The 27,907-nt window shown below is 40.8% G+C and overlaps 1 protein-coding gene across 18 annotated transcripts in view; it reads right to left on the bottom strand.

The window, feature by feature from the left end:
- nrxn3a (neurexin 3a) overlaps positions 1-27,442 on the bottom strand; it is a 329,043-nt gene extending 301,601 nt beyond the window's left edge. For 17 of the 18 annotated variants that reach the window (XR_009708171.1, XM_061233256.1, XM_061233271.1 and 14 more), the window contains exons 1-4: positions 27,380-27,442; positions 19,968-21,128; positions 13,993-14,010; positions 13,288-13,317 (exon numbers count right to left, since the gene is read on the bottom strand). Coding sequence is in view for 17 of the 18 variants with exons in the window: in XM_061233256.1 (XP_061089240.1) it covers positions 13,288-13,317; positions 13,993-14,010; positions 19,968-20,664 (745 nt within the window). In the remaining variant the exon portion in view is untranslated. Of the gene's footprint in view, positions 1-13,287; positions 13,318-13,992; positions 14,011-19,967; positions 21,129-27,254 lie in introns of all 18 variants that reach the window. The other variant, XM_061233229.1, reaches the window with a different exon arrangement.
- Between the last annotated feature and the right edge of the window lie 465 nt (positions 27,443-27,907).

The raw sequence follows: 27,907 nt of genomic DNA, 5'->3' as shown, positions 1-27,907 counted from the left end.
GGCATCGTTTTCCTTTGAAATTCTTCACTTCCCTCCTGTCTTTTTCCTCAAGAATTGTCTCATCATTTGCCTGCTGGGGCTTGAATAAAACCCACTAGGGGCATCCATTTTACACCAGACGTGTTTGTCTGGAGTTTCTGCTTACAAATCCCTGTGCTGTGTCATGCTAGTCCCACACAACAAGGCAAAGGGTGTTTGAAATGTGATCTACCATAGCAGCAGTCTGACTGCATGGTTGATACTGTACATTTCAACACAGAATATGTCTGCAATTTGAACTTGCTCATACCATCAGCATTTGTTAATTATTTTAGCTGAACTACTCACGTGGGTAGATCTTTGAGGGGCACAGTCTTGTTTTATAGGTAACACTGGCAATCATTCTGACATGATGAAAAGTTAGATTTTTATTTTCAGATAATCCTCAGAAAAATAATAGCAATAATTTCCCCTCAACAAAACCAGGACATGTCGCTGCTACAATACACGTTGTTGTGACGGGGACACAAACAGTCAGAGAATGCTGCACACCTAAAATAATGTCTCCCCTAAGGTCTCATCACTAAACTGTAATAAACCCAAGCAGCACAAATGGTGCAAGCCAATGAACAAAGAGCAGGTCAAAGGTCAACAGGCTGAGGTCGCTCGAAGGTCAGGCCATTACATCATATAATTATTTATTGATCGCAACACGTCTGTTTGCATTTGTGACCAACACAGATCCCTGGGTCGACAGGAGAAGCTGGAGACAGAAGGACCTGAAGTGAGGGCTGTGATAGTCTGAGCACTCCTGAGCACATTTCTCATCTTGGATGTGAGACACAAGCCCTCAAGTTATAGAAAGTGACCCACAAAAATGTCCCCTTGAGTTAGCCTCTGCCTGTGCCAAGTCACACTGAATGGAGCTGCATGCCAATGAGCCGTCTCTGCTGACTGGGAAGGGATTGTGGTTGGGTGAAGGGGGGTGTGTTGCCATGGCAGCCACGTTCCGCTTGAGAGCGGTATTGATTACCCGCAGGAGCAAGCCTTCACTCACATGCACCCCTGGAACGCAGGGCCAGAAAGCAGCCAAATCTTCAAAGTTGTGAAAAATGAAAGTCAATACAGAACTTGAAAAGGCTAATTGTTAGCTACAGAGGAGCCTCAGAAAACACTACTGCATGCCTCTTTGGCAGCTGTGTTTGCCTGATTGAGAGCATCATGCATTGGCAAACGGTTTAGTGAAAGTATTTACAGTATAAGAAGGTTGGAAGTTCATATCATAGGTATGGAACTGTTGTGAAGCACCAAAATTCCGACATTTTTATATTCTGCTCTAGGATTGTAACAGAAAGAACAAGAAAAATGCAAAGACCTGAGTAAATGTGAGGGTCATTGATTAAAAGCCTTGATCCATGCTCTGTATAGCAATGATGGGAAGGCCTGATTGCTTACAATTATGGCTAGATTCAATTATTCTGAAAGATTGCTGGGATGTCCAGTAACCAAGATGTTAATGCTTGCTGATGTTAATGTTAAACCTCACATGTACTATTCACATGTTGTTTTTGAACACGTGATTTTATTTCATAATGTAGGCTAAATTAAACAGCCTATGACAACTTATTATTATTTATTATTTGTATTTGTTTGTTTGTTTTTCCAACTTATTTCATCCTGAGGTGAGAACAAAGACTTTCCTCACAAGCTTTGGTCACCCAATTCCCTATTTAGCATATTTACATTGGTGTTTCCTTTTTTTTTTTTTGACAAGTCTATTGTTTAAGGATGTGCCAAGCAAATATATTATACTATTGCACTGCCCTGGCTCAAAAACACACTGGCAGAAGGACTTTTCTGTTGTAGTTCCAAGAGAAATCATGTCAAACCAGGAAATGGTTCTAGGAAGCTTTGCCAGATTTTTATGTACATTAGTAACAGTGGATTGAATTGTGATAATGCAGAATTTAATATCGTGCCACTGTAAAATGACATTGAAAATGGTTTGAGGGCTTTTCACATGGTGCCCTTAATGAAAACTCACTTACTAGACTTTTGCAGCAATGCACTCAAAAAATACAACTCAACAGAAAAGTTGTGTGTGAATAAACCTGAGTGCTGTTTGTGTTGACCCTGGTTCTGCAGATCACTCTGTGATTTGCTGTTTCAGGGGCATATGCTTGCTTTTCTATACACTACATTAAGAGTTTGCGGATTGTGGAAAAAGATAAACCATGAAATGCACTTCAGAGTTTGTCTATCCGGTTTACACGGGACAGAATTTTAAATTAAAATTGCAAAGCAATTGTGTCACTGTAGCCAACAATAAAACAAACAGGAAAAGGGTACCTGAAGCTGGATTGGAGGCGTTTAAAACAACCGTCTCCCCAAGCTCTCGGAACTAATGATGGTTATAAAAGAGAAATATGCTCATTTCATGCATGTCACAGTTAAACAATGAGTATCAAGACGAACCACCTCTGCTGTCCCTTCTTGTTGGAGGTAATGAGGATCAATAGGGCCATTTAAAGCCACCATATGGCATCTCTTTTTGTGTTCTAGACGGCACAGTTGTGCCGTGGCCTGCACCTCCTCCTTGACCTTCTCTTACCCAAACTGACTGCAGCCTGCAGCCTCATCTGTCCGTGTCCGAACATACAGACTTTGATGACACCAAGTTGTTACACCTTTATCGTGGGGGCATCAGCGGGTACTACAAGGGCAGAGGGGGAACTTTCAGGCTGAAATCCTAGGCAGGAGACAGCTTTTTTCATCCTTAAGGATGGTGCAATACTTCCTGAAATGCTTTGGTACATTTCTGTTTGTTTAAGATTTTTTCATCGCTGATGTTTAATAGCATACATTATTTAGTAGTAGTAGTATTAAAGTGAAGGATATAATGAATTATCATCCCAGGTTGTATAATCTATAGCAAATATCTGAATATTATTCTGATGTCTTTCCCCACACAAACTGAAATAAATCATGACTGAATTTGTCATAGCAACTACTCAACTGCTCTACTCTAATTTCCTTCTTATCCCTTAATTGTGACATACATTAATGAAAATTAAGATTTAAAAAGCTTTAGAATTATGAGGAAATGGAAATGATTATGTTTTTAAGTCATGAGCCCTCCCACAGGGCTTGTGAAATATAAGCAGCCCGTGTGGTTGCTCCTATTGTCTTTAAAGAACTCTAAAGTAAGAATAATTGGCAGTATCATTTTGGTGTGGGTGGTAGGAAAAGCAATAACATGTACCTGCCTAAAACAAAAAAACACTCACCAAACTATCAATTATACCTCAAAGTGAACCCGCCAAACTCTGCCAAGCCAAGAAGAACAAAAGCTGCATCACGGCTTACATTTGATGTACATGGAGGTGTCACACCAGTCTAAAGCATATCCCTGCTAACAGATCTTTGAAAGGAATTAGACCTAAAATGGACGCCTGCATAGCTCTCTGAGACATTAGGAGACTCTAGAGACCATTTATAAGAGGCCATAGATAAGACAAGCCATTGGGGACCAATAAGTTAGTACTGCAAGACAGCCAACATTAATAACCTCAAAGCGAAAGTTTTCTTACAAAATGCTGGTTATACATCCTGTTTTTTTATTTTCTTAAATCACATTTTAGGACAGCTCACGCAAGGTTTTGAAACAGATGGTACCTGGTTGACCAGTTCAACCAGCTCCATACTGAACATCTATTTATTTTGATTAAAACTCTACTGCAATGGACTTCTTCAGACTTGTCCAGTACGTACGAAATAGCCTCTTTATTTGGTATGTTTTTCATAGAAACCTTCTTTAGGACAGAAACCACAATCACGCGGTGACCTTCCTAAAAAGCAAACAGCTATTTTGCTTTTGTTTTTCATGCGTTTGTTTCTGTTCTGCAAAGCAGGCTCAGCCTACAGGGGCTTCAAAATAAATGAATTAAAGAGCCACTTGAGGTTTTACAGATCAAAGTAAACACCCCTAAGGAACAGCTCTGCTGTGGCACTAAATGTATGACATATATCATAAATGATCATTTTTAAAAATGTCATTTTCGTCTCGTGTACGTATGACAGCCTGGTATAGGAGAGGAACTCCATGCCAGCGTCTCTCTGTCCCCCAGACTGGCCTCCCGGGCCCTGGCCCAGATTCCATTTCACCATAGAACAATCCGTCCTCATGAGTCGCCTTTTTATATGCTAAAGTAATATTATGGGATTGATGGTGGCAGAAAAACCCTGTCGTTTTAAAACGAACATAAGCCCCTGGCAAGCAACCTCTCATACACCCATCAATGAGGTCTCACAAATACATGTATGTACACTCTGGTAGCAAAACAATTCTTCTTCAAATAATTATGTCGTAAAAAAAATAAATAATAATCCTTCTTCATCTGGAGCTTGCTTCGTCAATAATATGCATTGAAAAGATGCAGATTTATTTTTTATTTATTTATTTTTGGGTTAGGGTTAGTTATTTACTAATAATTCTCACCTGCCAACTATTCTCTGCATGCAGACCTGTCCACAAAAAGCTAGTCTCCCCTGAGTTTGTTCTTTAATACACTCGGGGAGAAAGCTCAACACATTTGTGTATCTGAGCAGCAAGGTCAATTGATTAATTACAGAGTTAATTTACTTTGAATGGCAGGTCCATTACGCACATTTTGTACCTTCACTTTGTGAACAGTTTGCTTGGCCTGAGTCCCCCTCACATCCGTGTGCCTGTCAGGACAGCCCCCCGTCTCTCTCACAGATTCAATGCGTTCATTTTACCTGACATTCAGCCATTTTAAATCATTCAATATGGGCAGTATGGAGGAAAACAGGTTCTGAATTACGTCAGCAAGCCTTAGAATTAGCTCATGCATGCGTTGAACAGGCAAACATCAAGCTTCCTGATTGGTTCAATACATTTCCACCCCTGTGATTGCCCGATTCAAACAATAATTAGCCGTTTTTTGCATATCTGGCAGGTTTTAAAAAGAGTCGGGCGATTGCAATCAAGGAGCTCCGTCTTCCCCCGAGACTCGGGGGCCACTCATCTACAAACTGAGGGAGACAATAATCAAATTTGGCCACAATCAAACGCCACTTGTTCCCTTAAGGAAATAGAGGGAAACACAATGTACAGTAGCCGAATTTGCCAGGTGTGACCCAGTAAAAGGAGGCAATTACTGGCAGGGCTGGAGTGAAAGGGGAAGGAGCAGTGGGGCAGGGTGTATTGTCTGTGTGTGTGAGCGGGGGGAGGGCTGGGCCGGGTGGCACAGCGTTACACACGGAGAGGGGAAGAAGGGACTGCGGCCCTCCATTGTGTGCCTCCCGGGCACGTTCTTTGTGAGGGAGAATAAATCAGCGGACGAGCCGCGGGGCCGCTCCGGTGGCCGGCGTCCCGGCTCTGATTGGATAACGCCCCGGCTCCCGCTGATAGTGAGGTGGCTCAGACCATCAGCTACTACATCAGCCGTCCAAGAACCTCAGCGGAAATATAGAGCGGGAGCAAGAAGATGATCAGAAACTACATCAGCCGTCCAAGAACCTCAGCGGACATATAGAGGGGGAGCAAGAAGACCATCAGAAACTACATCAGCCGTCCAAGAACCTCGGCGGAAATATAGAGCGGGGGCAAGAAGACGATCAGAAACTACATCAGCCGTCCAAGAACCTCGGCGGAAATATAGAGCGGGAGCAAGAAGACCATCAGAAACTACATCAGCCGTCCAAGAACCTCAGCGGAAATATGGAGCGGGAGCAAGAAGACGATCAGAAACTACATCAGCCGTCCAAGAACCTCAGCGGAAATATGGACCGGGAGCAAGAAGACGATCAGCTAACTCCATGGCAGACATGATGTACTACAGTACTGCTACTATGTGCATACTGGTATTGCTGTCTTCAACTAGCAGATTTTCAGAGGATTCTGCTACTATCCGGACCAATCAATCATTATTATTTATAATAATTATTGTTATTATTAGTAGTAGTAGTAGTAGTAGTAGTAGCAGTATTGCCTCATTAAATAGATCCGTAAAAATGTATAAAAAGGTAACCATTAATTTATAAATCAACAGGAGAATGATTTTAATTAACATAATCTTACCATACTGTCACAAGCTATGGATTATTCACATGTAGTACAATAGGGATTTAGATTTCATATATTTGTGTGTACTCTGTTACTTTACTGCTCAACGTCTGCCCTACATTCAGCACTGGTAAATCATCAAATTGCAAGCAAGAACATAAGTCTGAGAAGTCACTACAGAACATAAAGGTCAAGGTTTTATTAAACCTTCAACAGAAATTACTCCCTCACTAAAGGTTAGAGTTGTTAAATTTTAAAACATTTGCCAGACTTGCTTGAGACATTCAGGGTAGTTTTGAACTATGAAGATCTGGCAAAAAATGGAAAAGGCCTCTTTCACTCTTTGACAAGCCACTTATGGACAGTTGTATTTTGTGCAAGTCAAAGTATCACCACATGAGTTTTTATATTCATATATTCATGGTTCAAAGTCCAAAACAAAGCAGAAAGGGGCCACAGTGAAAAACAACCAGAAGTCAGGAATTACATCTTCTGAAAAATAGCAACAGTCTCCCCAAATGCCTGGAGCAAAGTCCCAAAACATCCCATTTGATGGAGAATTCAGAAAAATGTCATAAATGCATATTGTTTGCACACACTCACACACACACACACACATACACACATTCCCGATTCCTCACCCTTTCTCTCTCTCTCTGTCACACAATCACACACACACACACACACACACACACACACACACACACACGCATGCACACACACAAGCAGAGCCGTGTCCGTGTGATATTTAGAAACAACAGGAATGCCACTCCTGTCCATCTCTGGAGATTTCTGGGGCCTTGCTCATTCCCGACAGGCAGCTGCTCACCTCAGGGTTGAGAGCCGATCAGTACTTGATTATCAATGTCTCTTCAAGGTTAGCAAGTGGAGCACATCCTTAATAGAACCAAAGCTGATTAGCTAATTATCATAGAATTTGCATAATGGCTCCGCAACTCATTAGCGCTTATGTGAGCTCATCTGCATGCTGCGTCGAGCCACCCTTTCTCCTTCTCTGAGGCTGGCATCAATATCCCTGTGATTGAAGAACTGATGGCACACTCCCGTGCAACCCAAACGCCATTCCAAAGGTGCACAGACTTTTTAAAAACATATTCTGAGCAGGGAAGTGTGCCACTCTCAAGTAAGTCCTCTTTAAGGGAAAGTAAGTTGAGTACGAGTGGAGAGGAATATGGTAAATCAATCAACGACTACTTGTTATAGATGATTTTCTTTTTTTTTTCACTAAGTAATTTACCCAAGGTCGTTTAAAAAAAATTCATTTCAGGAAATATTGGTGAAAACACAATTCTTGCTGAATGCACCAGCTTTCCTTCCCAGAAGCACTTGCACTTTGGTATCTTTAACGGGCTTTAGAGAAGCAATGGAACACATGCTGGGTTGTTCTTCTTCAGGGTTAATCGTAAAACAAAATCCAAAAATGTCTTCTTTTATTTACACTCACATATGCACACATGCACACGCAGGCATGCACACACACATACACACACCCACACATACATGCACACACACATACACACACCCACACATGCATGTGCACACGCATACACACACACACACACACACACACACATGCAGACACCCTCATATGTGTAGACACACTGGGGTACCACCAGATATTCTGGCCCCGCCCCAACAAAAAATCCTATGTTTTGGCCCCTGTCAGTCACGGCTCTGGGAACATTCCCACCATACCCCTATACACACACACACACACATACACATGTAAGCATGGGTGTTCACACACACACACAGTCAACCTCACAGCTATCAAACAGCAGAGGATAAAAATGCAATCAAAGATAAAAGGACTGAAATGCAGCCCCTGGCTTGTTCGTGGAGAAGGAGTAAAGCAAAAAAAAATTTGTGAGTCAGCCCTACAATCCCCAGAGAAAAGCAGCCACAGCTCCCAGCAAATTCAGTGGCTGACAGACCTAGAAACAGCAGCACACCAGCTTCTGTCCCAAGACACAGGGCCGGACATCTTTTCATACTCATCTGTAAAGGAGACATAAACACTATCTGAATGCTAGTGCATGGGCAGGTAGTCCCAGGCAAATGAGACGGAGGCCAGCTACAATCCACACCTAGCATGTGCTCTGTGCAGCACACGTGTTTCAGAGTCAACAACACGCTATATGAATCAGGAGAGAGAAAGAAGGGAGGGGACAGAGAAACAAGAGTGAGAGAGGGAAAGAGAGAGAGGGGGGCATAAGACGAGAGAAGAGAGACTGCATGAAGAGACAAAGAGAAAGCGAGAGTGAGAAAGAGAGAAGAGAGAGAGAGAATAGAGTGGGGAGACATAAAGAGAGAGAAGAGAGATGACATGAAGAGAGAAGAGTGAAAGGACAGAGAAAGAGAGAGGGAGAGAGAAAAAGAGTGAGAGAATGTGTATGTGTGAGTGAGAGACAGAGAAAGAGAAAGGTCCCCATTTCATTCCTGTGACCTGCCTTGTTTGTTGACATGTGCCAGGGTCCAAACGGTAATGTCTGACTGAAAGCATCAGCCTCAGATGGGTGATAAAACGGCATGATGGAAATCTGAACCCAGGAAAGGAGCCGAGGGCTTCTAAGCCAGCTAAGACGGAGAAGTTTTTAATGCTCCTCGTTCAGCCTAATAGCCAGCGTATGGATTATTGTGTCATGTAACAAATACAAATCTCTTATTCCATAAATGCCCATTTTATTGCTTCTGTCAGACCTATCACGCTGTAACCTGTAAGGGACAAAAATGTCACTTTTAGACTGACAATAGATTCTAAAACCTCAATTTGACACAACCTATGCTGGACTTTGGCAGTAATGAATGTGTCACTTAGATACAAATGCTTCACAGTTGCTGACATTGGTGATTCAGTGCATGATTTTTTAAATTTATTTAACAACTATCCTTACTCTTATTTTCATCTTAAGACTAGGAAAAAGGAGAAGGAGATGAAGGAGAAAAAAATATTTGGCAAATGCTACAAAATGTGCCTTAAATGAGAAATACAAGAGTACATCATATTATCTGTGTACACTGATACTGTAGACAGTACTATACAGTTGATCTACAGTTTCTCTGGGCTACATCACGTCATGCATTTGGACAAAGAAAGTATTAATGGATTGCCATTGAAAGGTTTGGCCTGCGCACAAGAAATGTGCTTCTTTATTAATGCATTAGTATGTACAGTATTTGACAATATAAATTAGAAAGAGGCGGTGGAAAGTTAAAAAAAAAACTGCTGAGGCAACAAAGCCTGCTGAAGGCCCTTCTATCTCCTCTGCCACAGAGATGCAAATGGATTTGAAATAAACGTCCTGTCCTCTTAATTCAAACAGACAGAGTGGTTGATTTGAAATAACGCTCCTGCCCTCCGACAGAGACTTAGAACCAGAGGATACAGAGTCAAAACAGTCTGTGAGCGCGGAAGGGAAAAATACAGACTGTCGCTGACAGAACTTTGAAGGGATAATTAATGCAGCCTTTTGAATATGTACTGGTATTAATCTGAACGCTTCGGTGAAAGGATTTCAAAGGAGAGCTGAACTGGCTCTCTTCTGAAGGCAGTTATTTGCGTTTTAATCGTTAAAGCTGCAGACACCTCCCTCTCTCACTGTCTGTCTTCATTCCCCATTTTGTCTGGACGCTTCTGAATGTCCAAAGACACTTGGCATTGTCTTGTCTGAGCAAGGCAGTTGGGTTTATAACTCATTCTCACACTGCAGAATAATCGTGGTGAGTCAAGGAAAGTGCTGTTGGTCACATCCATTCCTTCATCTTTATATGGTTCGAAACTGTATCCGTTTGCCTGTACTAACACATGAATTCACATGGGCCAGATGCATAGCCTTTCTTATTGCCATGATTTTATAAGGCCAAGGACCAAATACTGGATATTTCCCCTTCGTCTCTGTGAATCCCTCAATCTACTGAGGGAGCCCCCCAATCTACTGGGGGGCGACATGGCTCAGGCAGTAAGAGCAGTCGTCTGGCAGTCAGAGGGTTGCCAGTTCAATCCCCCACCCGGGCTGTGTCGAAGTGTCCCTGAGCAAGACACCTTACCCCCAAAAACACCTTACCCGAGCTGGTCGGCGCCTTGCATGGCAGCCAATCGCTGTTGGTGTGTGAGTGTGTGTATGAATGGGTGACTGAGAAGCATCAATTGTACAGCGCTTTGGATAAAGGCGCTATATAAATGCCAACCATTTACCATTTACTCTAGACATAGCTTTACAGACCAGGGGAATATTTATATTTACAGAGCCTTTTGTAGCCATAATTGCCACAGAGAGCTACAATCAGCACAGGTCTACGTACTTACTTACAGGCAGCTAAGGATCAGATCAGACAGAAGGTGTTGGTGAAATGTGTACAGACACTTTAAACACTCCACTTTGGGAATTCCTCTGTCGGCACGCCTGGACTAATTCAGGCTAATCTAGAATATTCCCCAGAGAGAAGCCGGAGAATAAGTGGCAGGAAAGGGCTCAAAACAGACTCCAAATGGATCACTCAGGATGGGCTAATCACAATTATTCTTCATATTTTGCATTGTCTGACCTCTGAGTCCAGGTTATATTAAAGAGTCCAGCTAAACAGACTGAATTCACTCAGGAAATGATCATGCTATTATCTTAATCTATCCATTTGATGTCTTGCCCAGAACAAATTTGAAAAGCTCATATTTGAAATGTTAGGAATTTGTGTGGATAATATTTACTATGGATGCACAAAATTCTGAGGCCAATATCAATAACTTATATTTAACTCTCCATAATGGTCAATACCCTCTGCCCAAGTTTCTACATTCATGGAAGTAGATATCAACTTCTGAAGGAAAATATTAACACATTTTATTTGCATTACAAAACATTTCCACTTCCTTTCTTTATTAATAAACAGAGAACACAGAGACTACAGTCTAAAGAGCTAATAAATGTATGAGCAACTTTTTGAGCATGACATTTTCACTTAATTTACAGCATCAGTAGTGTATCAAACCTATTTCTTGTATGTGTATGTTTTATCATTATATCGGCAATAATCTTAGTTTATCTGCCAATGATGATACATTTTCTGTCAGCACCTAATACAGACATGAGCCCAATATTTTTTATATATCCCTAATTTCTGTTGGCTACAAGTCCTGTTGTGTTCTGTTGCAAGATATAAATGTTTCAACAATATGATTATTCTCCAGTTCTCAGACCTACTCCACTGCCACTGCTATAACGATAAATTATCCCAATGCCATTAATATTTATTCTAATTCTGTTTTAAATTCTCATATTTCCAGGCAACATTATTGTAATTCCAAACCGAAAGTATGCTTACATCAGAGCTCCCAGAACCTTTTTCGCAAAAGTGTAATTTAAAAACTTGTATTCACCTTGCTAGAACAGAGAATGAATCATTCATTACAACCCTTAGTGTGACATACTGGCTCGCTTTTCACTGGCTAATTAGTTACTTCTGAGTGTCATATGGGGACAGCAATGTAGATTACAAGAGGGAATTCTGAAACACCAAACAGGTGGTAATTACACTGTAGCACTTGCTAGGTAGTACTGTAGCTAACTGTCTAGGTGCATGGATGGGTACCCAGAGTAGCCAGCTTTGGGCAGATAACAAACAAGGTAAGAAATGGTCATTCTAATTAGGTACCAAAGAAGAATCTCTCAAACAAGTCCTCTTATTTGAAGAGGGTTCAACACACTCACACTCACACACACACACACACACACACACACACACCGACATACACACACAAAAGTTTGCTGTCCCTAACTCTTGCAAACCCACTTGGGATGAATATTAAAGACCACACCATAATAGCATAATAGTTTCTGCAATCGGTCGATCAGTAGTTAGTGAATGGCCCATTTGACATAAGTCAGTAAGAGCCTTATCCACTGCCATTCAGAACTGGAACTCCACCAGTCAATGTGCACATTATCTCTCCTAAATTAAAGCTCATTTAATTATCCACTTAATCACATCACCCTCAGTGTGCCGCCATTAGCAAGGAGTGCTACGCACAAAGTTGTAAACACATTAGAAACACGCTAAAGTCATTAAATAACCACATATTATGAATCAAACCAACAAGTGTTCTTCAAGCATAGTAAAGAAAGAGCTGGGTACCTTTGCTTTTAGCTACAGAAACGGAGAGTGAAGTCCCAAAGGAAATAAGAAAGCATGATATCCACAATTGAAAGGCAAAAGGGGAGAGAGGGAAGGATAAGACACTGTAAAGATGGAGGAGGGACATTTCCTAACCACAGAGCATCAGCGAGCAGTATGTACGTATGAGCAATCCCTCAGGCACATTCACTAGCACAGCATAGAGAAACGCCTCATTCTACACATGCAGCAGCAAACCACCTTTAATTACCTGTTTTTCGTGCACTACTGCTAACCACAATTATAATTCCAAATGATCAACACCGTTGCATTTGCCATCAGGACATATTCAAAAAATCATAGATTCCATCATCGGCCAATCTATTTTGTTACCTGGTGATGTTTTCTCATGCTGCTCTCCATTTTTGGAGATGTTTGTTGATGGTAAATTTAACATATCTGAGATGGCTGCAATCAAACTGAGTACATCATCATGCCTGGCCCGAAACACAAATGGACTCTTATGCCAGTAACTTTGAGAAGCTTTGAACGTCCTTCAAAAGCAACACCCACGTCTGCCCTTTCTTGCCTCCTCAGACTCATAATTAAAAAAATAAAAAAATCTTCAGCAAACATGCATTTTCACTAATACAGAGACAGGCATGAAAAAAGCACTATTGTATGACAATCAAAAAGTAAATCTTTTGGACTCATATTTGTCCACATTGGGACCAGTTATTCTATTCAGCTAGGTCATGCATGGCAAGACATTCATCATCATCTATGTCTTCATCCTGTGTTCATCTGTACCGTGCATAGCCAGGAAACTCTCAGTGGCTATGCAATCTGTCAACAAGCAGAGGAACTCACTTGGCACTTGCTTTGTTGAACTCATGCTGAAGACACACTGAGAAAGCTACACAATGGCAGCAATCAAAGTGCAGCCAAACTTTCTAAGTATTGCGTGTGAGGGAGGGGGGTTTGCAGGCAAAACTTAGAATATCGGTAGACCAAGCACTCCATTTCAAAACCCCAAGCCCAAGGCAGGCCAAGACAAGAGAAGGAAGAAGGAAAAAAAGAGGAAAGCATACCTTGTTCAGCCATCATCATGTGTGAGAAACCTTGAAGAAATAAAGAGTGAGAGAGGGAGGGAGAGAGAGAGAGGGGGAGAGAGAGAGAACACATGTCAATACTTTCTGGTATTGCGATGGCACATGTTTCACCATGAGGCGAATCATGGCATCGATCACACTACAGCTAAAGCTTTCCACTATCAATGGAAAAGCTTTGATGCTAGATTCGGGAAATTTACAAAGAAACATTTGCGAGCTGAATTATTTCATTTTTCTTTTAGTGAAGGAATTATTGATAAAGCCATTATTAAAGTAAAAAGAAAAAATATTTATTTCGAAGTCACACTCAATTATCTGTTGAGTTTCATTGATTTCCACAGGCCATTTACTCAAAACCATATAAACCCGTTTCCAAGTAACTGCACATTTTGCAAGAAAATAAATGTTAGTACATGTTAGCATATACAGTATGTGTTTGTCCTTATCTGTTTACTGATAAAGTTCATAATACAAAGTAAGCCCACATATCAGTGTTAGCCCACATATCATTGATTGCTGAATTGTATTTCAGTGGCACTGGCAGACTAAGGAAGATATGCTGATATGTTCACAGCTGGCATTTGAAAGGACACATTTTTCGCTATTAGACGCTAATGAATAGTATCATTAGCCATGAGCCTTGCCCATTGGGAGCTCACTGTGAATCACTGGCCCAACACTCACCTGGAAAACGGCTGACCTCTGATGTGGCGATGGCAGAAGGAGAGATAAAAGAGGGGAAGATTTCCAGCATTAAAAACACTCTGCACTCTTTTGCATGCTGTCTAACATGCAAAATATAACACACTTAGAGTCATGCAAGTGGCAGCTACTGCTCTGTGCATGCCTGGGAAACTCCAGAAACAAAACTCCTCCTCATCTGTCCCGACCTCTCCTGGGAGCCAGATACACACTCTCTCAACACGTCGAGAAAAACACTTGAGAAGACTGTGAGGAAATATTCTGTTTATTTCCTGCTCCATACCTCCCCTCGTACGCTGGCGAGACATAAATTCAAGCAGGAAAAGCCAGCTCCCCGTTTTCAGGAGGTAATGAATTTATGTTGCTGTGAGGCTTGTGTGTAGCGGAACACGACCCGGGCCTCAGAACGTCGGTTATTTTCACTGCAGACACGGACCTGTGCCGCCAGTTCTGGCACATTTACCAACTGCTGCTGGCAGCGTTCTCATCGCTTCATTAATGAACATGGCTAGCTCCGACAAGGAGTGTGATGCAGCCCAAAAAACAATAGCAGAAACAATACTTCAGTACCAGGGCTATGCCAGACAACACCGACAGAGGTTCAATTACCAGGTTATTTTAAACCAGAGGAACCTGCATGCATTAACAGAACATTTAACGGCGGCCATTTTAGATATTTGTAGTGTGCGCTTTATAATTGACATACATTTCTGAAATTAAAAGGATAGAAGTAGTTTTGGCATTTTTGCAACAGTTGTCAACAAAGTAACTTAATCAACCTTAGCACAAACAGCAATTACCTGCAGAAACTAATAAGAGGCCAATTAAGGCCAACTCCATTAAATGCTTTTAGCTTTCGGTAATCAGAGATGTATTAGATATTAATTTGGTCTCGGTCCAATTCTGTTTGAAGTGCTTGAGCTCTGAACATGCTGTTCTCATGGTTGTTCATTTTCTTTCCATGTTTTAGCATGTGTACAGTTAAAGCATGTGGTTAAAGTGTTTTTTTCTTGTGTCTTCACAATACATTGATGGGCAGGACCCTCACCCTGCACTGTGCTGACTTATTGATGCAGATTATCCCTGTCACTCATAAAACATCAAGGGACTTTTCACAGCTGCCCTTTGGTACTCCAGGGTCAAGACACAGCCATGACCGAGTACTTAATTTCAAAATAGAAGCATCAATTTAAGAGTGAAATAAGGAATGAGTCTCATAGAGAGGACAGTCAAACACACAGGAGGCTCTTTTTAACCTTCCTCACTGTCAAAAATATGTGGTTAAAAGTTGAGCTCTATAACTAGGAGGTTGCCTGTTTTAATCCCAGACATACTTCTCTCTTGATCAAGGATCACAATGTTAATTTATTCAGTTAAAATGTGAATGGAAATGTATGGTAGTTTTATATGTTGTACTAGGGGCATCTGATAAATAAAGATATACAGGACTGCATAAAGAAATATAGGTATTTTACTCAAGCATTGAAGAATGGGTCAAACCCAGGATAAACTGGCATGCAAATGGATGCGTGTGCATTGTGAATTGTCTGCTATGTCAGTATAATGTTGAGCATGCAATCTACACAGATCCAGAAAGCTGATATATTTGAGATTTTTTCATTTGATTTTTTTCTCACCTACTTTCTTAGAAATGTAGGAATGTAGGAAATAGGAATTCATCAGTTTTACATTTTATCATTATTCCAATAGCTTAGCTTTTATATAGGCACTGTTTTTAAATTCATTAAGAGCATTTACTTCAAACATTCCTGTAATAAAAGCTTTTCTTTTCTGTTTTTTTTTTTTTATTCTTCCTATTTTTAGACTTCAATGGCCAAACAGCCAAATCAGGAAAAAGATCGATAATTAGTATTAATTACAACAGTCTAAAACACTTGGGCCACAGCCTAAATCATTTACTGTATATGTCCAGCAGTCTTGATTAGTCTAATCTACAATTTCTTGCTTTATGCTTAACATCAAATCGGTACAGTTAAACGAACGTAAAGGTAGGAGACTAAAAGTTATCTTAAAAGCAGTCTTTAATGTAAGCCTCAGTGATCTTCATGAATATAACATGAGATATCCATATGGGATGACATATTGAACATTAGTTTTGTTGCCAAATGTTTATTATTTTAATCTGCCCTCAGATTGTGCAGTTTAGCAGGCGATGTTAAGTGTGGCTAGCGCAATAATTACGTGTGCCGAACATACGCTGCCGCCGAGGCAAATATTTCTAGGGCCATTTCAGCCATCTGCCACATCTGAAATGTGCGAACTTCCTGTTGATTTTTCTGCAATTTGAGGATTCTATCTGTCTAGACATTTCAGCAGGTGTGTTTTCCCCCGATAATATTTAGCTATATAAATGCATTTAATAATGAACTTTTTCCCTCTATTTATTAGCATGCACAAACTCGGTGTCCCTGCATCAGAAACCCTGAAGTCCCTCGGAGAAAAACATTGTGTAATCCTCATTATAGAATACAAATTCATACAGTAGGAATATAGAACCGTCAAGGGAAATAGTTCCGAATTAAAGGAGGTGCTGATGCAGTCTGAATTTCTTGTTTGTTTCAGAATTGCATGGGCAAATTAGCCATTTCTGCCCTTATTACTGTCCTCATTATCTTTCCTCATTCATGTGGCATTAGCGACAATCAGCCACATCAATTACTGCAGGGAAATTAACGTGGTCTTAAAACAGCTGGAGAACGACTGTTCCTTCTTTCAGTAGCCTGTTTTCTTTACATCGAGTAGTAAAGAGCAGTCAGAAAATGACTTATCTTTCGTACTGTATATAATTGACCTTGGGGTAAAACAAAAAAATCCGCGCACAAGAATCGCTGTTAATTCACAATCTGAGGTGTGTTTGAGACGTGAATATTTATTTATTTAGACATATGAGTGCGCATTTTACATTTACAGTGCTTGCTGGAGCGTTTGTGGAACGGGTCTCTCAGCCCTCCACATAAATTGTGCGCGGCCCTGTAAACAAGGTTATTCTTTTATTTTATGATCGTCAGAACCGATGTTCACAGCTCCAGCCCATCAAAGATGCTTTTACACTCTGCTTAAGTCCCCTATCAGTAGACTGCAGGACTGAGCCAAGCAAACAAGACAAAAAAGGCCCAACTGTAATAAATCAAGTGGAAATGCCTGTCCACCCCGCGCCCCATAAATCTGTGGCCGTCGCTTCTTCAAACGACAGAGCCTTCTGCTGATGTCCAGCCTCTGCTCGGGGATACCATCTTCGGAAGAGCGCTGTTTCGCTAAGATACAGCCGCCACAATAAACCGCCATCTCTACACACCGGCGGGCCCCGCCTGAGATACATTCGGGAGTTTGCAACACTACACAAAATGGCCACACGGACCATAAATACGCGTGCAACCCGCCTTTTATATTTACATCACACTCAGCCATTTTATATTTCCACTGGAGCTGGCAGCCCCGTACAAGGAGGTGTCCGCAATGAAAATAACCAGGGAGGCTGGGTCTCCGCACACCCGCATCTTAGTCACGCAGTCACGCAGCCAATCGAAAGAGTCCTCGTTCAGTCATGGAAATTCAACGTTTCAGTTTCACCAAGAAATAGTTCCAGATACCCCTCTTGTGCATTTTATCTGCATTATTGATATCGAGGATACAGTATCCTTTTATCTGACGTGCTATGTCCAGTCCCTACCCACAAATTAGATGAACATTAATAAAGCATAGTTTAGAGGAAGTACATGCGTATATAACTTTACAATTTCCCTATTGGAAATTTGTATGTCAGTCAATCAAGGATACTGCATCTCAATAAAACAGAGCAACAGCAAAACACTGATAAAAATAACACCATAAGGAGAGAAGAGTGAAAACTATCTTTGTTCACACCAGCATATACCTTTAGAATTCTGTATGACTGTCAGGATCTAAATACATTTAAAAAGAAAAACCTTAAGTTGTAATGTGACTGAGTTTTAACAAATAACCAACCTATAGTTATATAACAAAATTTTGAAATAAGGCCAGGAACAAATATATCAAGCCATGAACACATTGAATATTTAATTACATCAATGGACAAAATGTAAGCAACTCATTCAGTGCTAAATAATTCATATTTAGATTGTCAGAAATGTTGATGTTGTGATTCTGTACTATAAAGAATAAAGAAAGTTCTTACCTTTTCAATTTTACATGAAGTGTAATATTTTCAATGAACAGGATAATAAAATTAGCAAATTACCATGTCGAGTAGATTGTTGTAATACATAGCCTGATATTAATCTAATAAAATATATTACCCATTTGGTTTCCACCAAGGTGGTCAGTTGAACATAATGGTACAGATACATTTATTACTATGCATTTTGTATAAAATGTGTGAGTAGGTTTGTTATGGTGATGGATTTTCTTGCACATTATAAGTGAGTCAATGCATTAATGCATTGGTTTTTCACAATCAAAATGGGCAGTTAGCCTCAGCCTTATTAAATCAGGAATAAAAATGAATATATTATGTGTTTGCATCACAGTTAAACTGTCTTTAGCTACCCTGACAGGTAGCCTACTATCCGGAGTAAGCGTGAGCATTCGGGCCTTGCTTTGTCAGGGGATTAATTTTATGCTGGATGTCCTGGAACTACCCCTGAGCCAGCTGTGGCCAGTACCCGTACATTTGCCAAGTGTGGACAGCAACTGACCAGCCGGGCCCCCTCTCTGCAGGGAACAAGGCTGAGGTCATATGAACATTAGCACGATCATCTGTCAGAAAGGAGATATCTGGCTGAAACAACTGTAACATGCTATATGCTACAAATGTATTAGCACCTCCATCCATCTCATCCAATTTCTAAACCACTTTTTCCTGTTCACGGTCATAGAAGGACTTGGAGCCAATCCCAGGAGACAAACACACCCCTGGACAGCCACCAATCCATTGCAGGTACATTATTTATATTCATAATTCAATTTCGACTCTCCAATTAACCTAATCTGTATGTCTTTTGACTGTGGGAGAAAACCAGATTAACCTGCATGGACATAGAGAGAACATTCAAACTCCACACAGAAAGCCCCTTGGCCAGGATTCAGAAGAAATACTTCTTTGCTACTTACTGGACCACAATCCCGCCTCGTCGACCACCTTTTCGTGAAAACTATTCTGGAAGGACACTGGGAATTTTTTTTATATCCAGTATGTCAACCGTCATCATATAAACATGCTAAAAGGGCTTCAACAGTTCATGAATTGTTTATGTTCAACTGAAGTAACCTACTTCAAGGAAGAGTAAAGCAACAAGTTGTTGAGCCAAAAGTTTGACTAATATTAGTTTTGAGACAGTTTCAGCAATTTATAGTATGAAATAGGCCTACAAAAGCATTGATAAAGGTAGACAAGGCCTTTTCATGGAGTGTAGTCCCTTGAAATGTAGTGAAAATAAATTGCCCTTGTGAGAAAAACTCTATGATAAAAAATAAACTGAACATCAAAGAGAAGCACAATTATCAGTAAAAATGGTGCTCATTTTTATTCTGAAGAGAATTTATGTACCTCAATTCTTAGCTGACCAGTGTTGGCCAGGAGAAAATTGTCAGTATGGCTGCACCTTAATGAGCACACAAAATGCTGACATTCTGGAAAGGGCTTACCAACCTAGGCGTAAGTGAAGATTCAGCTTGGTTTAAATTATTGTTGAAAGATTCCTTACAGTCAAGAAATACGAGTAGGAACAGCACTACACCCGAAGAATAAACCTGCATACTAAATTTTAAAAAGTGCCACCATGAACAACAGCCTAAGTAACATTAAACTGGTATAGGCATCCTGGTTCAATGCAACCGACCAAGAGGACACGAGACAATGATCAGGTAGCAGATTAGGTCACCGGGTCAAGGCGCCGAAGTAATCGCGTGCGGTCGTAAATCGGCGGTTAAAACAGACCGCGAACGCGGCGGGTTACCTTCGTTGCAGAATCGGCCCACGTATTCCGTTTTGGAGCAATCGCACAGCGGCTCTCCATCCACCATGGAGCAGCTGCCTCCGTTCTCACAGGGGTTCTGAGTGCACAGGCCCTCCATGTCCAGCCGCACCCGCTGGCTGCTGAGGAGCGTGGGCTCCTTGCTCCCGTATTTCAGGTCCGTGATAACTCCCTTAAACGGCGGCTGGTCCTTCACCAGGGGCAACGTCAGTGCCGAGGGTCGGATGTCCTGGGGGACGCCCCCCAGGAACAGGTCGCTGACGATCTTCATGTACTGCCGCTGAGGCCTGACCTCGTCGGCCTTGGTCTGGCTGTCCAGCCTCAGGACAGTCCTCAGGTTGTACCTGCTGAGGGTGGCGAAGTGCCAGCTGCTGTCGTTGACCATCTTGTCGGAGACGATGGTGGTCTCGGCGCAGTCGATGCTGAACTGCAGCTGGAGCTTGCCCTCCGCCACCATCAGCTGCATGAAGTCGCAGTAGCCCCCGTCGTCGAAGTAGAGGAGCAGGGCGGTGGACACGTCCGTCTTGAACTGAAAGCTCAGGTCACTTCTGGTGCTGGCATCCCAGCGGAGATAGCGCACCCACTGTCCCGGAGCCCCCGAAAACTCCAGGCCCAAACATAGGCCTAACAAAGTACTGAGCAGCAATTTCACCTTGATGGAGCACGAGAGGAGATTCATTGTAAACTGTGGAAATAAAGGGGGAGCACTATAATCCTTAACAGTAAGAGACCATTGAATTTACTTTGGTTCAGAGGATGGTATATTCCACGTACATCCCACAAGGAGCTCTCCAGTAAAGAGATGTTTCACAACTTAAACGACGAAAAACAAAATCCGTTTGAGCTGGAATAGAGGGGCAAGAGTCCTAAGGCCATTCGAACGCAGGGCCGCTGTGGTTGCTGTTCCGCAGTGACGTCACGGGGAGCGGTTCGGAGCAGCAGAGAGGGAAGAGGGGAGGAGAAGATGGGGCCCTGTGTCCTCGGAGCTGACGACAGTCTCTGTGCTCACACTGTGTGACCAATTTTACGGAGGCTCGTCGGGTGTGGTCCCGCTGCTGTGCTTCTTCTGGCTTTCAGACTTAACGACGCCTTCTTCATGTTGGCTTCATTTGATCCACAGGAGCTTCACTGTGTCCTTTGGTCCTGAGAAAAGTAGAAATGAACATAATTGTAAAGACAAGCTTCCATGTTGCCTTCCAAACAAGCAGCTTCTAAAAAATATTTAAATGTACATTCTGTATGTCTCAAATGTCTCAAAAGGGAAGGCTATGTTTTTACATTGTTGTCGATGCTCACACTGAAAAACAATTTAACATCAAAATTGATAGGGAGCAAAATTAACATCTATGAATATATGCATATTTTATACAGTATGGCAGATGAATGTTGTATGTCACTCTGGATAAGAGCATCTGCCAAATGCCTGTAATGTAATGTAATGAATAGATGTTTGGTAAATGCAGAATTGAAATGAGTATTTGACCTGTGCCTGTATTGAAACAGTTAAAGCAGCTGGTATGAAAATCTAATTAAAAGTTTTCCAGCTATTTTCTCAAAAGGTTCTTTTGTGTTATCGGTCATCTCCTGTGTAAATTGCCCACATTACTCTCATGGCAGTCCCAGCTATCAATCAATAGCGCGGTGCCCGTCTTTATCTGATGATGGCAAAATTAAAGGCTTTCCACTGGTTACACAACGAGAGAGAACTTTAAAACAGTCAAATGCGCGCCTGCCCACTCACATGCCTCCGATGTAACTGTAACCCTTCGTAGCATATTAACTCACAATGCGCTCCCTCCCAAGCACCGTCGGTCCCTGATACAATAGCACCGACGACGTCACGTCTGGCAATTTGCATTTCAACATGCCTGCTCATTAAGACTACGGGACGGAAATCTACGTAAGCATAAGAGATCGTTTCAAAACATCGGGTCAGGTGTCTGAATAATCACAATTATCCATTGCCGTCATTATCTTACTGAGAAAACATGCTGGACATGATCGGTGATATGTGATACAAATATAATTGCAATAATTTTCTACAGTAATAGCACAAAATCATTATTACATTGGTAATACTATTATTTGGCAGCCATTTTGTTTTAGCTTGTAGTAGCATATTAATTCTGCAGTGTCTGCAAAACACACAGTGTGTGTACTGTAGTAAAAAAGCTGTCAATAAATTGCATTAGACATGGCTTCAATGTCGAACAATATTCAGATATTTGTTTCTCAATTTCATCATACCCATTATACGAAATTATTTACACAATAAATATAGCCCTTGCTATTTTCCTCCATTTGTATGATCTCCTAGAGGCAAAGTTAATATTTAAGAAATTGGAACAGGGTGGTAAATAAATATCATTAACATATCGGTTGTTCTAAAGGTTTTAAAAATGAATCTGTTTTAATATGAGCACATAACATTAATGAATCCATAATGTTTCTGTAGAAAACGAATATCCCTGTTGACACTTCAAATTGAATATTGGCCTTTTACCATGAGGCCCACCATTCAAGTCAAAACCAGCCTAGGTTACCCTCTGTGTAAGCAATGTATGCCCTACAATGGAGAATCTCATATTTCAGGGCCAACTAAAAAGTGCAACTTAATATGCATATAATATTCTCTGCTTCCCATGCAGTGGCCTGGGTGGTACTTTATGGGAGACAATAGCTCCACCAATCAGGCCAGCTCCAATGAGGCAGAACACAACGTGAGCCTCTGTAGCCACCTGCCCTGAATAGTTAATTTAGCACAAGCAGGAGGCTATTGAGTTCTGGTTAAACGATACCCGTGTTGGCATCACCTGCGTCTCCTTGACATCCCCGCATTTGCTGTGCTCTACAAACTCCCACCCCCCGTTGTAACACGGGCCATGCCTTAGAAAAAGAGCAGGGAGGTGAAAAGGTTAAACTACACAGGGCCCTGTGCTCATTGATATGTGCAGGATGTGCCCGGCTGAAGAGACGCACATCATCGCTGGAATGATTGCGCATTTGGGCTCTCTTTAAAACAATAAGGAGAAGAGACAGACCGGAAAACGGAGACCGTGAAACCTGAGACACATATTAATGAAAGCTGCACCCAACTGTCCTGGCAATTTATTGGATGCACAACAAAGAGGTGTTTTTTTTTTTTTTACTGCAGGTGCATCGCACGCCTCTAATACGCTGAAAATGCCGCAGCGAAATGCTCGACTGCAATGACCAAATGACATCAGCAGTACGAATAAAACGGTATCAAAGGAACCACCTCGTGCTCAGGTCGTGGATAGCGGTGACATTTAATAAAACAATCATTTTAACGGGCTAAAATGCCCCTCATTCCCAATAATAAATATTGTCATAAAACGAGACAAATTTAGTGACATCACCACCCCGCTGGTCCTTACCTAACCAGTGAGGGTCAGCCGTATTGTAACGGAAGTGCGTGTTCAGCTTGACCTACTCACCATCTCCCTCGGAGATCATGAGCACAGCCAGGCAGAATGAGAGGCCAGGGCACCACAGGACAGACAAGGCTTGTAACAGGGCTGAATGCTTTGCACAATTAATTTTCTCCATTTTGTTTCTTTAATTATTTGTATAGCTGATGTTTGGAATTCACACCGACATCATCCGCTTGTGTCCACACAAAATGTCCTCACCAAATCTTAATCTCTTTCTTAAAATATCGCTACACCGTTATTAGAACAATTTCTACACATTGATGATTACTACCATTGTTATTGCATTAATGATAGTAGAGAAAATATGAATATTCATATAATATTTCTGTATACGCGTTAAATACTCAGGACGGAAAAATCCAACACGAACCACGGTGTGTAGTAAATTGCTTAATAAATGGGTATCCGAAAAAATAAATGTATATAAAAAATAGATAATCACAATATTAAAATGTAATTAAAATAGGACTGGGCTCTGGCACTATCTATTCAAGATGCCACAATATAATTCTCATTTGCATGCTGTTATCTGTAGAAACATTGAGGCCTTTCAGCTCTGATAAAACGCATTACTCTGTCGATTCGGTTGTCTTGGTTTTGGTGTTGGGTGTGTATGGCGTGTGATTAATTCTGTTTTCATAGGACGAATAGTACTCCTCATTGGCTCTTCGGAACGAAAATCGTAAATAATAATTCTGTCTACAAGCAGCAAAATATACTCTAATAAATTCACCCAACACTGAAGCTAAATTGTTGGCTGCCTTCTTCATTTTACGAAAAAATAGGCCTAGATACACAGATTAGTAATAAAAATTTTGTTTCTACATTCTCTATTATACAGTTCGTGATTTTTGGCATTACGACATTCATTTTTAGACTTATCATCTCAGGTCTGGTTGCCATACTCCATTCAGAGAATACACCAATGCGCAATCAACACCAGCGAAATTAATCCAATCATAAAAATGAACAAAGCAATCTCTTACAGCGTTTTTCAATTAAGGGCAGAGGAAACACATTCCAAAATGGCTCAGCATTTGCCCTATAATTATAGTAAAACACCATAGCGTAGTAGGCTTTCTCCTAAAGGCCTTGCTTTAATTTGGACTTAAAATGGTGTGAGACATAGGTAGCATATATTTTTATGCACTAGGCTGTATTCTTGTTGACAAAGGATACGATTTGAAATCGGAAATAAAATACATTTAAAGCTCCGAGCATTTTCCTGAATGACAGCCGCAACGAAGAGTCGCTGAAATGACATTTAAATTGGTCCGCCACACCTTATAATCATTATAGGTTACAGTAAAGAAAATATATCATATCAAATTTGTGCATCATAGATTATATAATTCAAATCCTTGAATAAATTCATGAAGCGGTTCATCTTCTTTCTATTTTCCACCTATTATAGCCAAAGCTTCAGAACTGGTGTATTTTCCATTGTGTTTTATATGGTCAACATTTATATCCTAAATCATCTGATATTGATGTTGTGTATTTATATTATTTTTGCAATGCATTTATATTATTTGTAGACAATCAGTATATTCCAAAATATAACCTACAACACCTTGAAATTTACAGTAGCATATAAGCAATAACGGGTTGTAAGCTTAGGCCTAACAAATACAAATGATAAGGTTATTTCACGAAATATTCACAGAGATCATGCATTCAAATTATATCTACATTTTACCTTTAACATAAAACTAATTCATTTTCGTTGTTTTCTAGTAAAATTGAATAGAATAAAATGTCACCTCAGGAACAGCATCGGAGACCAAGGTGAAAGCGTCCGTCATACTCAATAAACCGCCGACAGGAAGGCGCAACAATAAAATGTAATCTGGCTTCTAGTAGATTCTGCAGCCACATTCAGCACAGCCGGAAAAGGCAGAAATATGTTCTGTATATTGAAGTTAAATGTGTCATTTCAGAGCTCAAATCGATTTTATTCGTTATTTAATAGTTTCCCGCCAAAACAGCGCAGTTTTGCTTTTATGCCAACTCTCTGTTGCTTAGCCTATATACATTTTAAAATAGCCTAATTTAAGGGTTGTTCAAGTGCAAAAAAAAAAAAGTTTTACCAAACGCAAGTGACATTATGAAACGTCAAGACAATTTGTAGGATAAACATGCGCTGAATAAAAATGTGGGATTATTTCTTAAAAAATAAGATTTTTTTTCTCTCCAAAATATGTCCGCTTTACTAACGGATTTATATTCAGGTAATCCGTTAATACACAATTATCATAAATAATGCAATGGGTTATATTGTGTGGAATGTATTGATGCCAGCCCACACGTCAACCTCAGTGGCTCTCGAGCTCGTGATAAACTCCTACCTCCTGCGGGGCTCGAGGACTCGAGAATATTCCGCAGGGAGTGCATTTTCTCTCACAAAAAACGGTGTTAAATTTTTACATCAAAGGAGACAAATTATGCTTATCACATACACTTTTTACGTTAGAATTCGTACTCTATATCAGAATATTTCACCGTTATGTGGCACAACGAAGACTGATTTAAAAGTAATTTTAACCTAAATTTTGGATATTTTCTAATCGTTTGAAGCCCATATGCTTGTAACGATAAGCAAGATGCACGTGTGCTATTTTACTTTACTTACGCGATCATTACATAATATATCTTGAAAGATATTACCACCATATAGTTTGTCGAGTATCTCACAACCTATATGAAGTCTTTAAAATAATAGTTTTAGGGCCCAGCTCTTTCCGGATAGATTGATGCATTAAAAAAAATACTATAAGAGGGAACATGGGCTTGTTCTAACGAATGGAGTGTAATATGGTGTTTAAAGCGTGGAATTCAGGGCTAACAAAAAGGTTAAGCCAGTGGTTAAATTATTTGGGACCTTTCCATAAATGAGCGTAGTAGGCTGTCCACCCCTTTGGCAATGGGATGTTATGTTCTTTTTATTTGAAATCCCGTTTTGCTTCCGTCAATAGTATCCTGCTAGGTGAGATGTGACACACGGACATGCGAAATGTGGGCTGTTACTGTAGCTCATGAGTCGTGCAGTTTTAACATTGCCCCCTGCGCTCTTGCAGTCTGGAGAGATGGGGGCAGCTCCCATGTATAATTTAGCCAGATTTCTTTTTTACAGTATACCAGTTTATGAGAGCGCTGTTTTGTAGGCATCCCGTTAAACTACGTGAGAACATATCTCAAAGATTCTACCATCCTTTTCTCCGACCGGTCGAAAAGTGAAATTTACGATTGTTTGTTTTTAGAATTGTTTTCAGGCGAGTGCACAAGCCTACCCCAAAAAACGTAGGATTAAATATTTATTTAGCCTACTCTATTGTAATTTACCTTTTTCAATTCGTCCTGTTGGCTTCATCCATTCTCATCATTACAGACTTAATGAACGCGGATCTCTGAGAGAGAATCACAAGGCATTGAAAAAATGCACCACTTGAAATCCGAAAGTCACCGTAGCATAGTATTCGCGGAGCGCACTCGCGCAGATATGGATAGTGGTCATCATTGAATCACGAGTCTGCAGCCTGTTTTGTTTATTTAAAAAATATGCAATTCGATATTGTGTTGTACCAACTATCGAGATAAGTATTATAGAAATAATCCGTTTGATATGGCCGTGGATTGCAAACAGCATTCCATGGGTCTCAAAGTAAACCAAAAACACCCCGAGCTACATCCATTCATTTGTAGTGCACAGAAGTGCTCAAAATATTCGTATAATTCCGTAAAAAGTTTGAATCAAACAAGAGTGCGGCGCGAACTTTACTCGTCGCTATTAATCTAGTTTGAAAATAAGACTGACCTGAATTATTGCAAGAATATCCAGCATATTAATCCAAGTTAAATTCCTACGGCAAAAAAAGGGTTTAGGTCCAGGTTTTAAACCACTGTTGAAAATGATGCTGCAATGATGCGAAGGTTTTTTACCAGCGTTGCAGGCTGTAGCGGAGCACAGTCCTTCTGTCTTGAACAGCACATCACAGAGCGCCGTTCGCTCAGCGCTGATGGGCAATCACGAGATTTTCACACACAAGCCGCACGGGTCCGCCCTCTACTTAGTACGAAGCACACAATTTAAAGGCGTAGTCTGTACTACTCGGGGTGGCGAGATGTCAAACCAGTCGGGACACTCTTCCTAGACAGTCATCACGACGCAGCACAGTAGTATTATTATAATTTAGGGAGGAATACTAAAAAATATTTGGTGCGAGGTGGGGAATATGAGTTCAAATAAAGCAGCGTCGTCAAAACACATTCCGGTTAGTCAATTGTTGCAAAATTGTATCGCATTCCTGTAGTGTATCTGTACTCTACCAGGCACAACTTCCTGATCAAGCGCTCAGCCTACACATCATATTTCATATTGCCTACTATGTTTGAATCCATTTAGAAAAGTCCGGTTTCGTGCTGCTACAGCTCAAAAGCGAGACAACTTTACGCCAGGGAACAGATCTC

This window comes from Conger conger, chromosome 1 (genome assembly GCF_963514075.1).
Source record: "Conger conger chromosome 1, fConCon1.1, whole genome shotgun sequence".
Lineage (NCBI taxonomy): Eukaryota > Metazoa > Chordata > Actinopteri > Anguilliformes > Congridae > Conger > Conger conger.
This window is presented reverse-complemented; position numbering and strand designations above follow the sequence as displayed.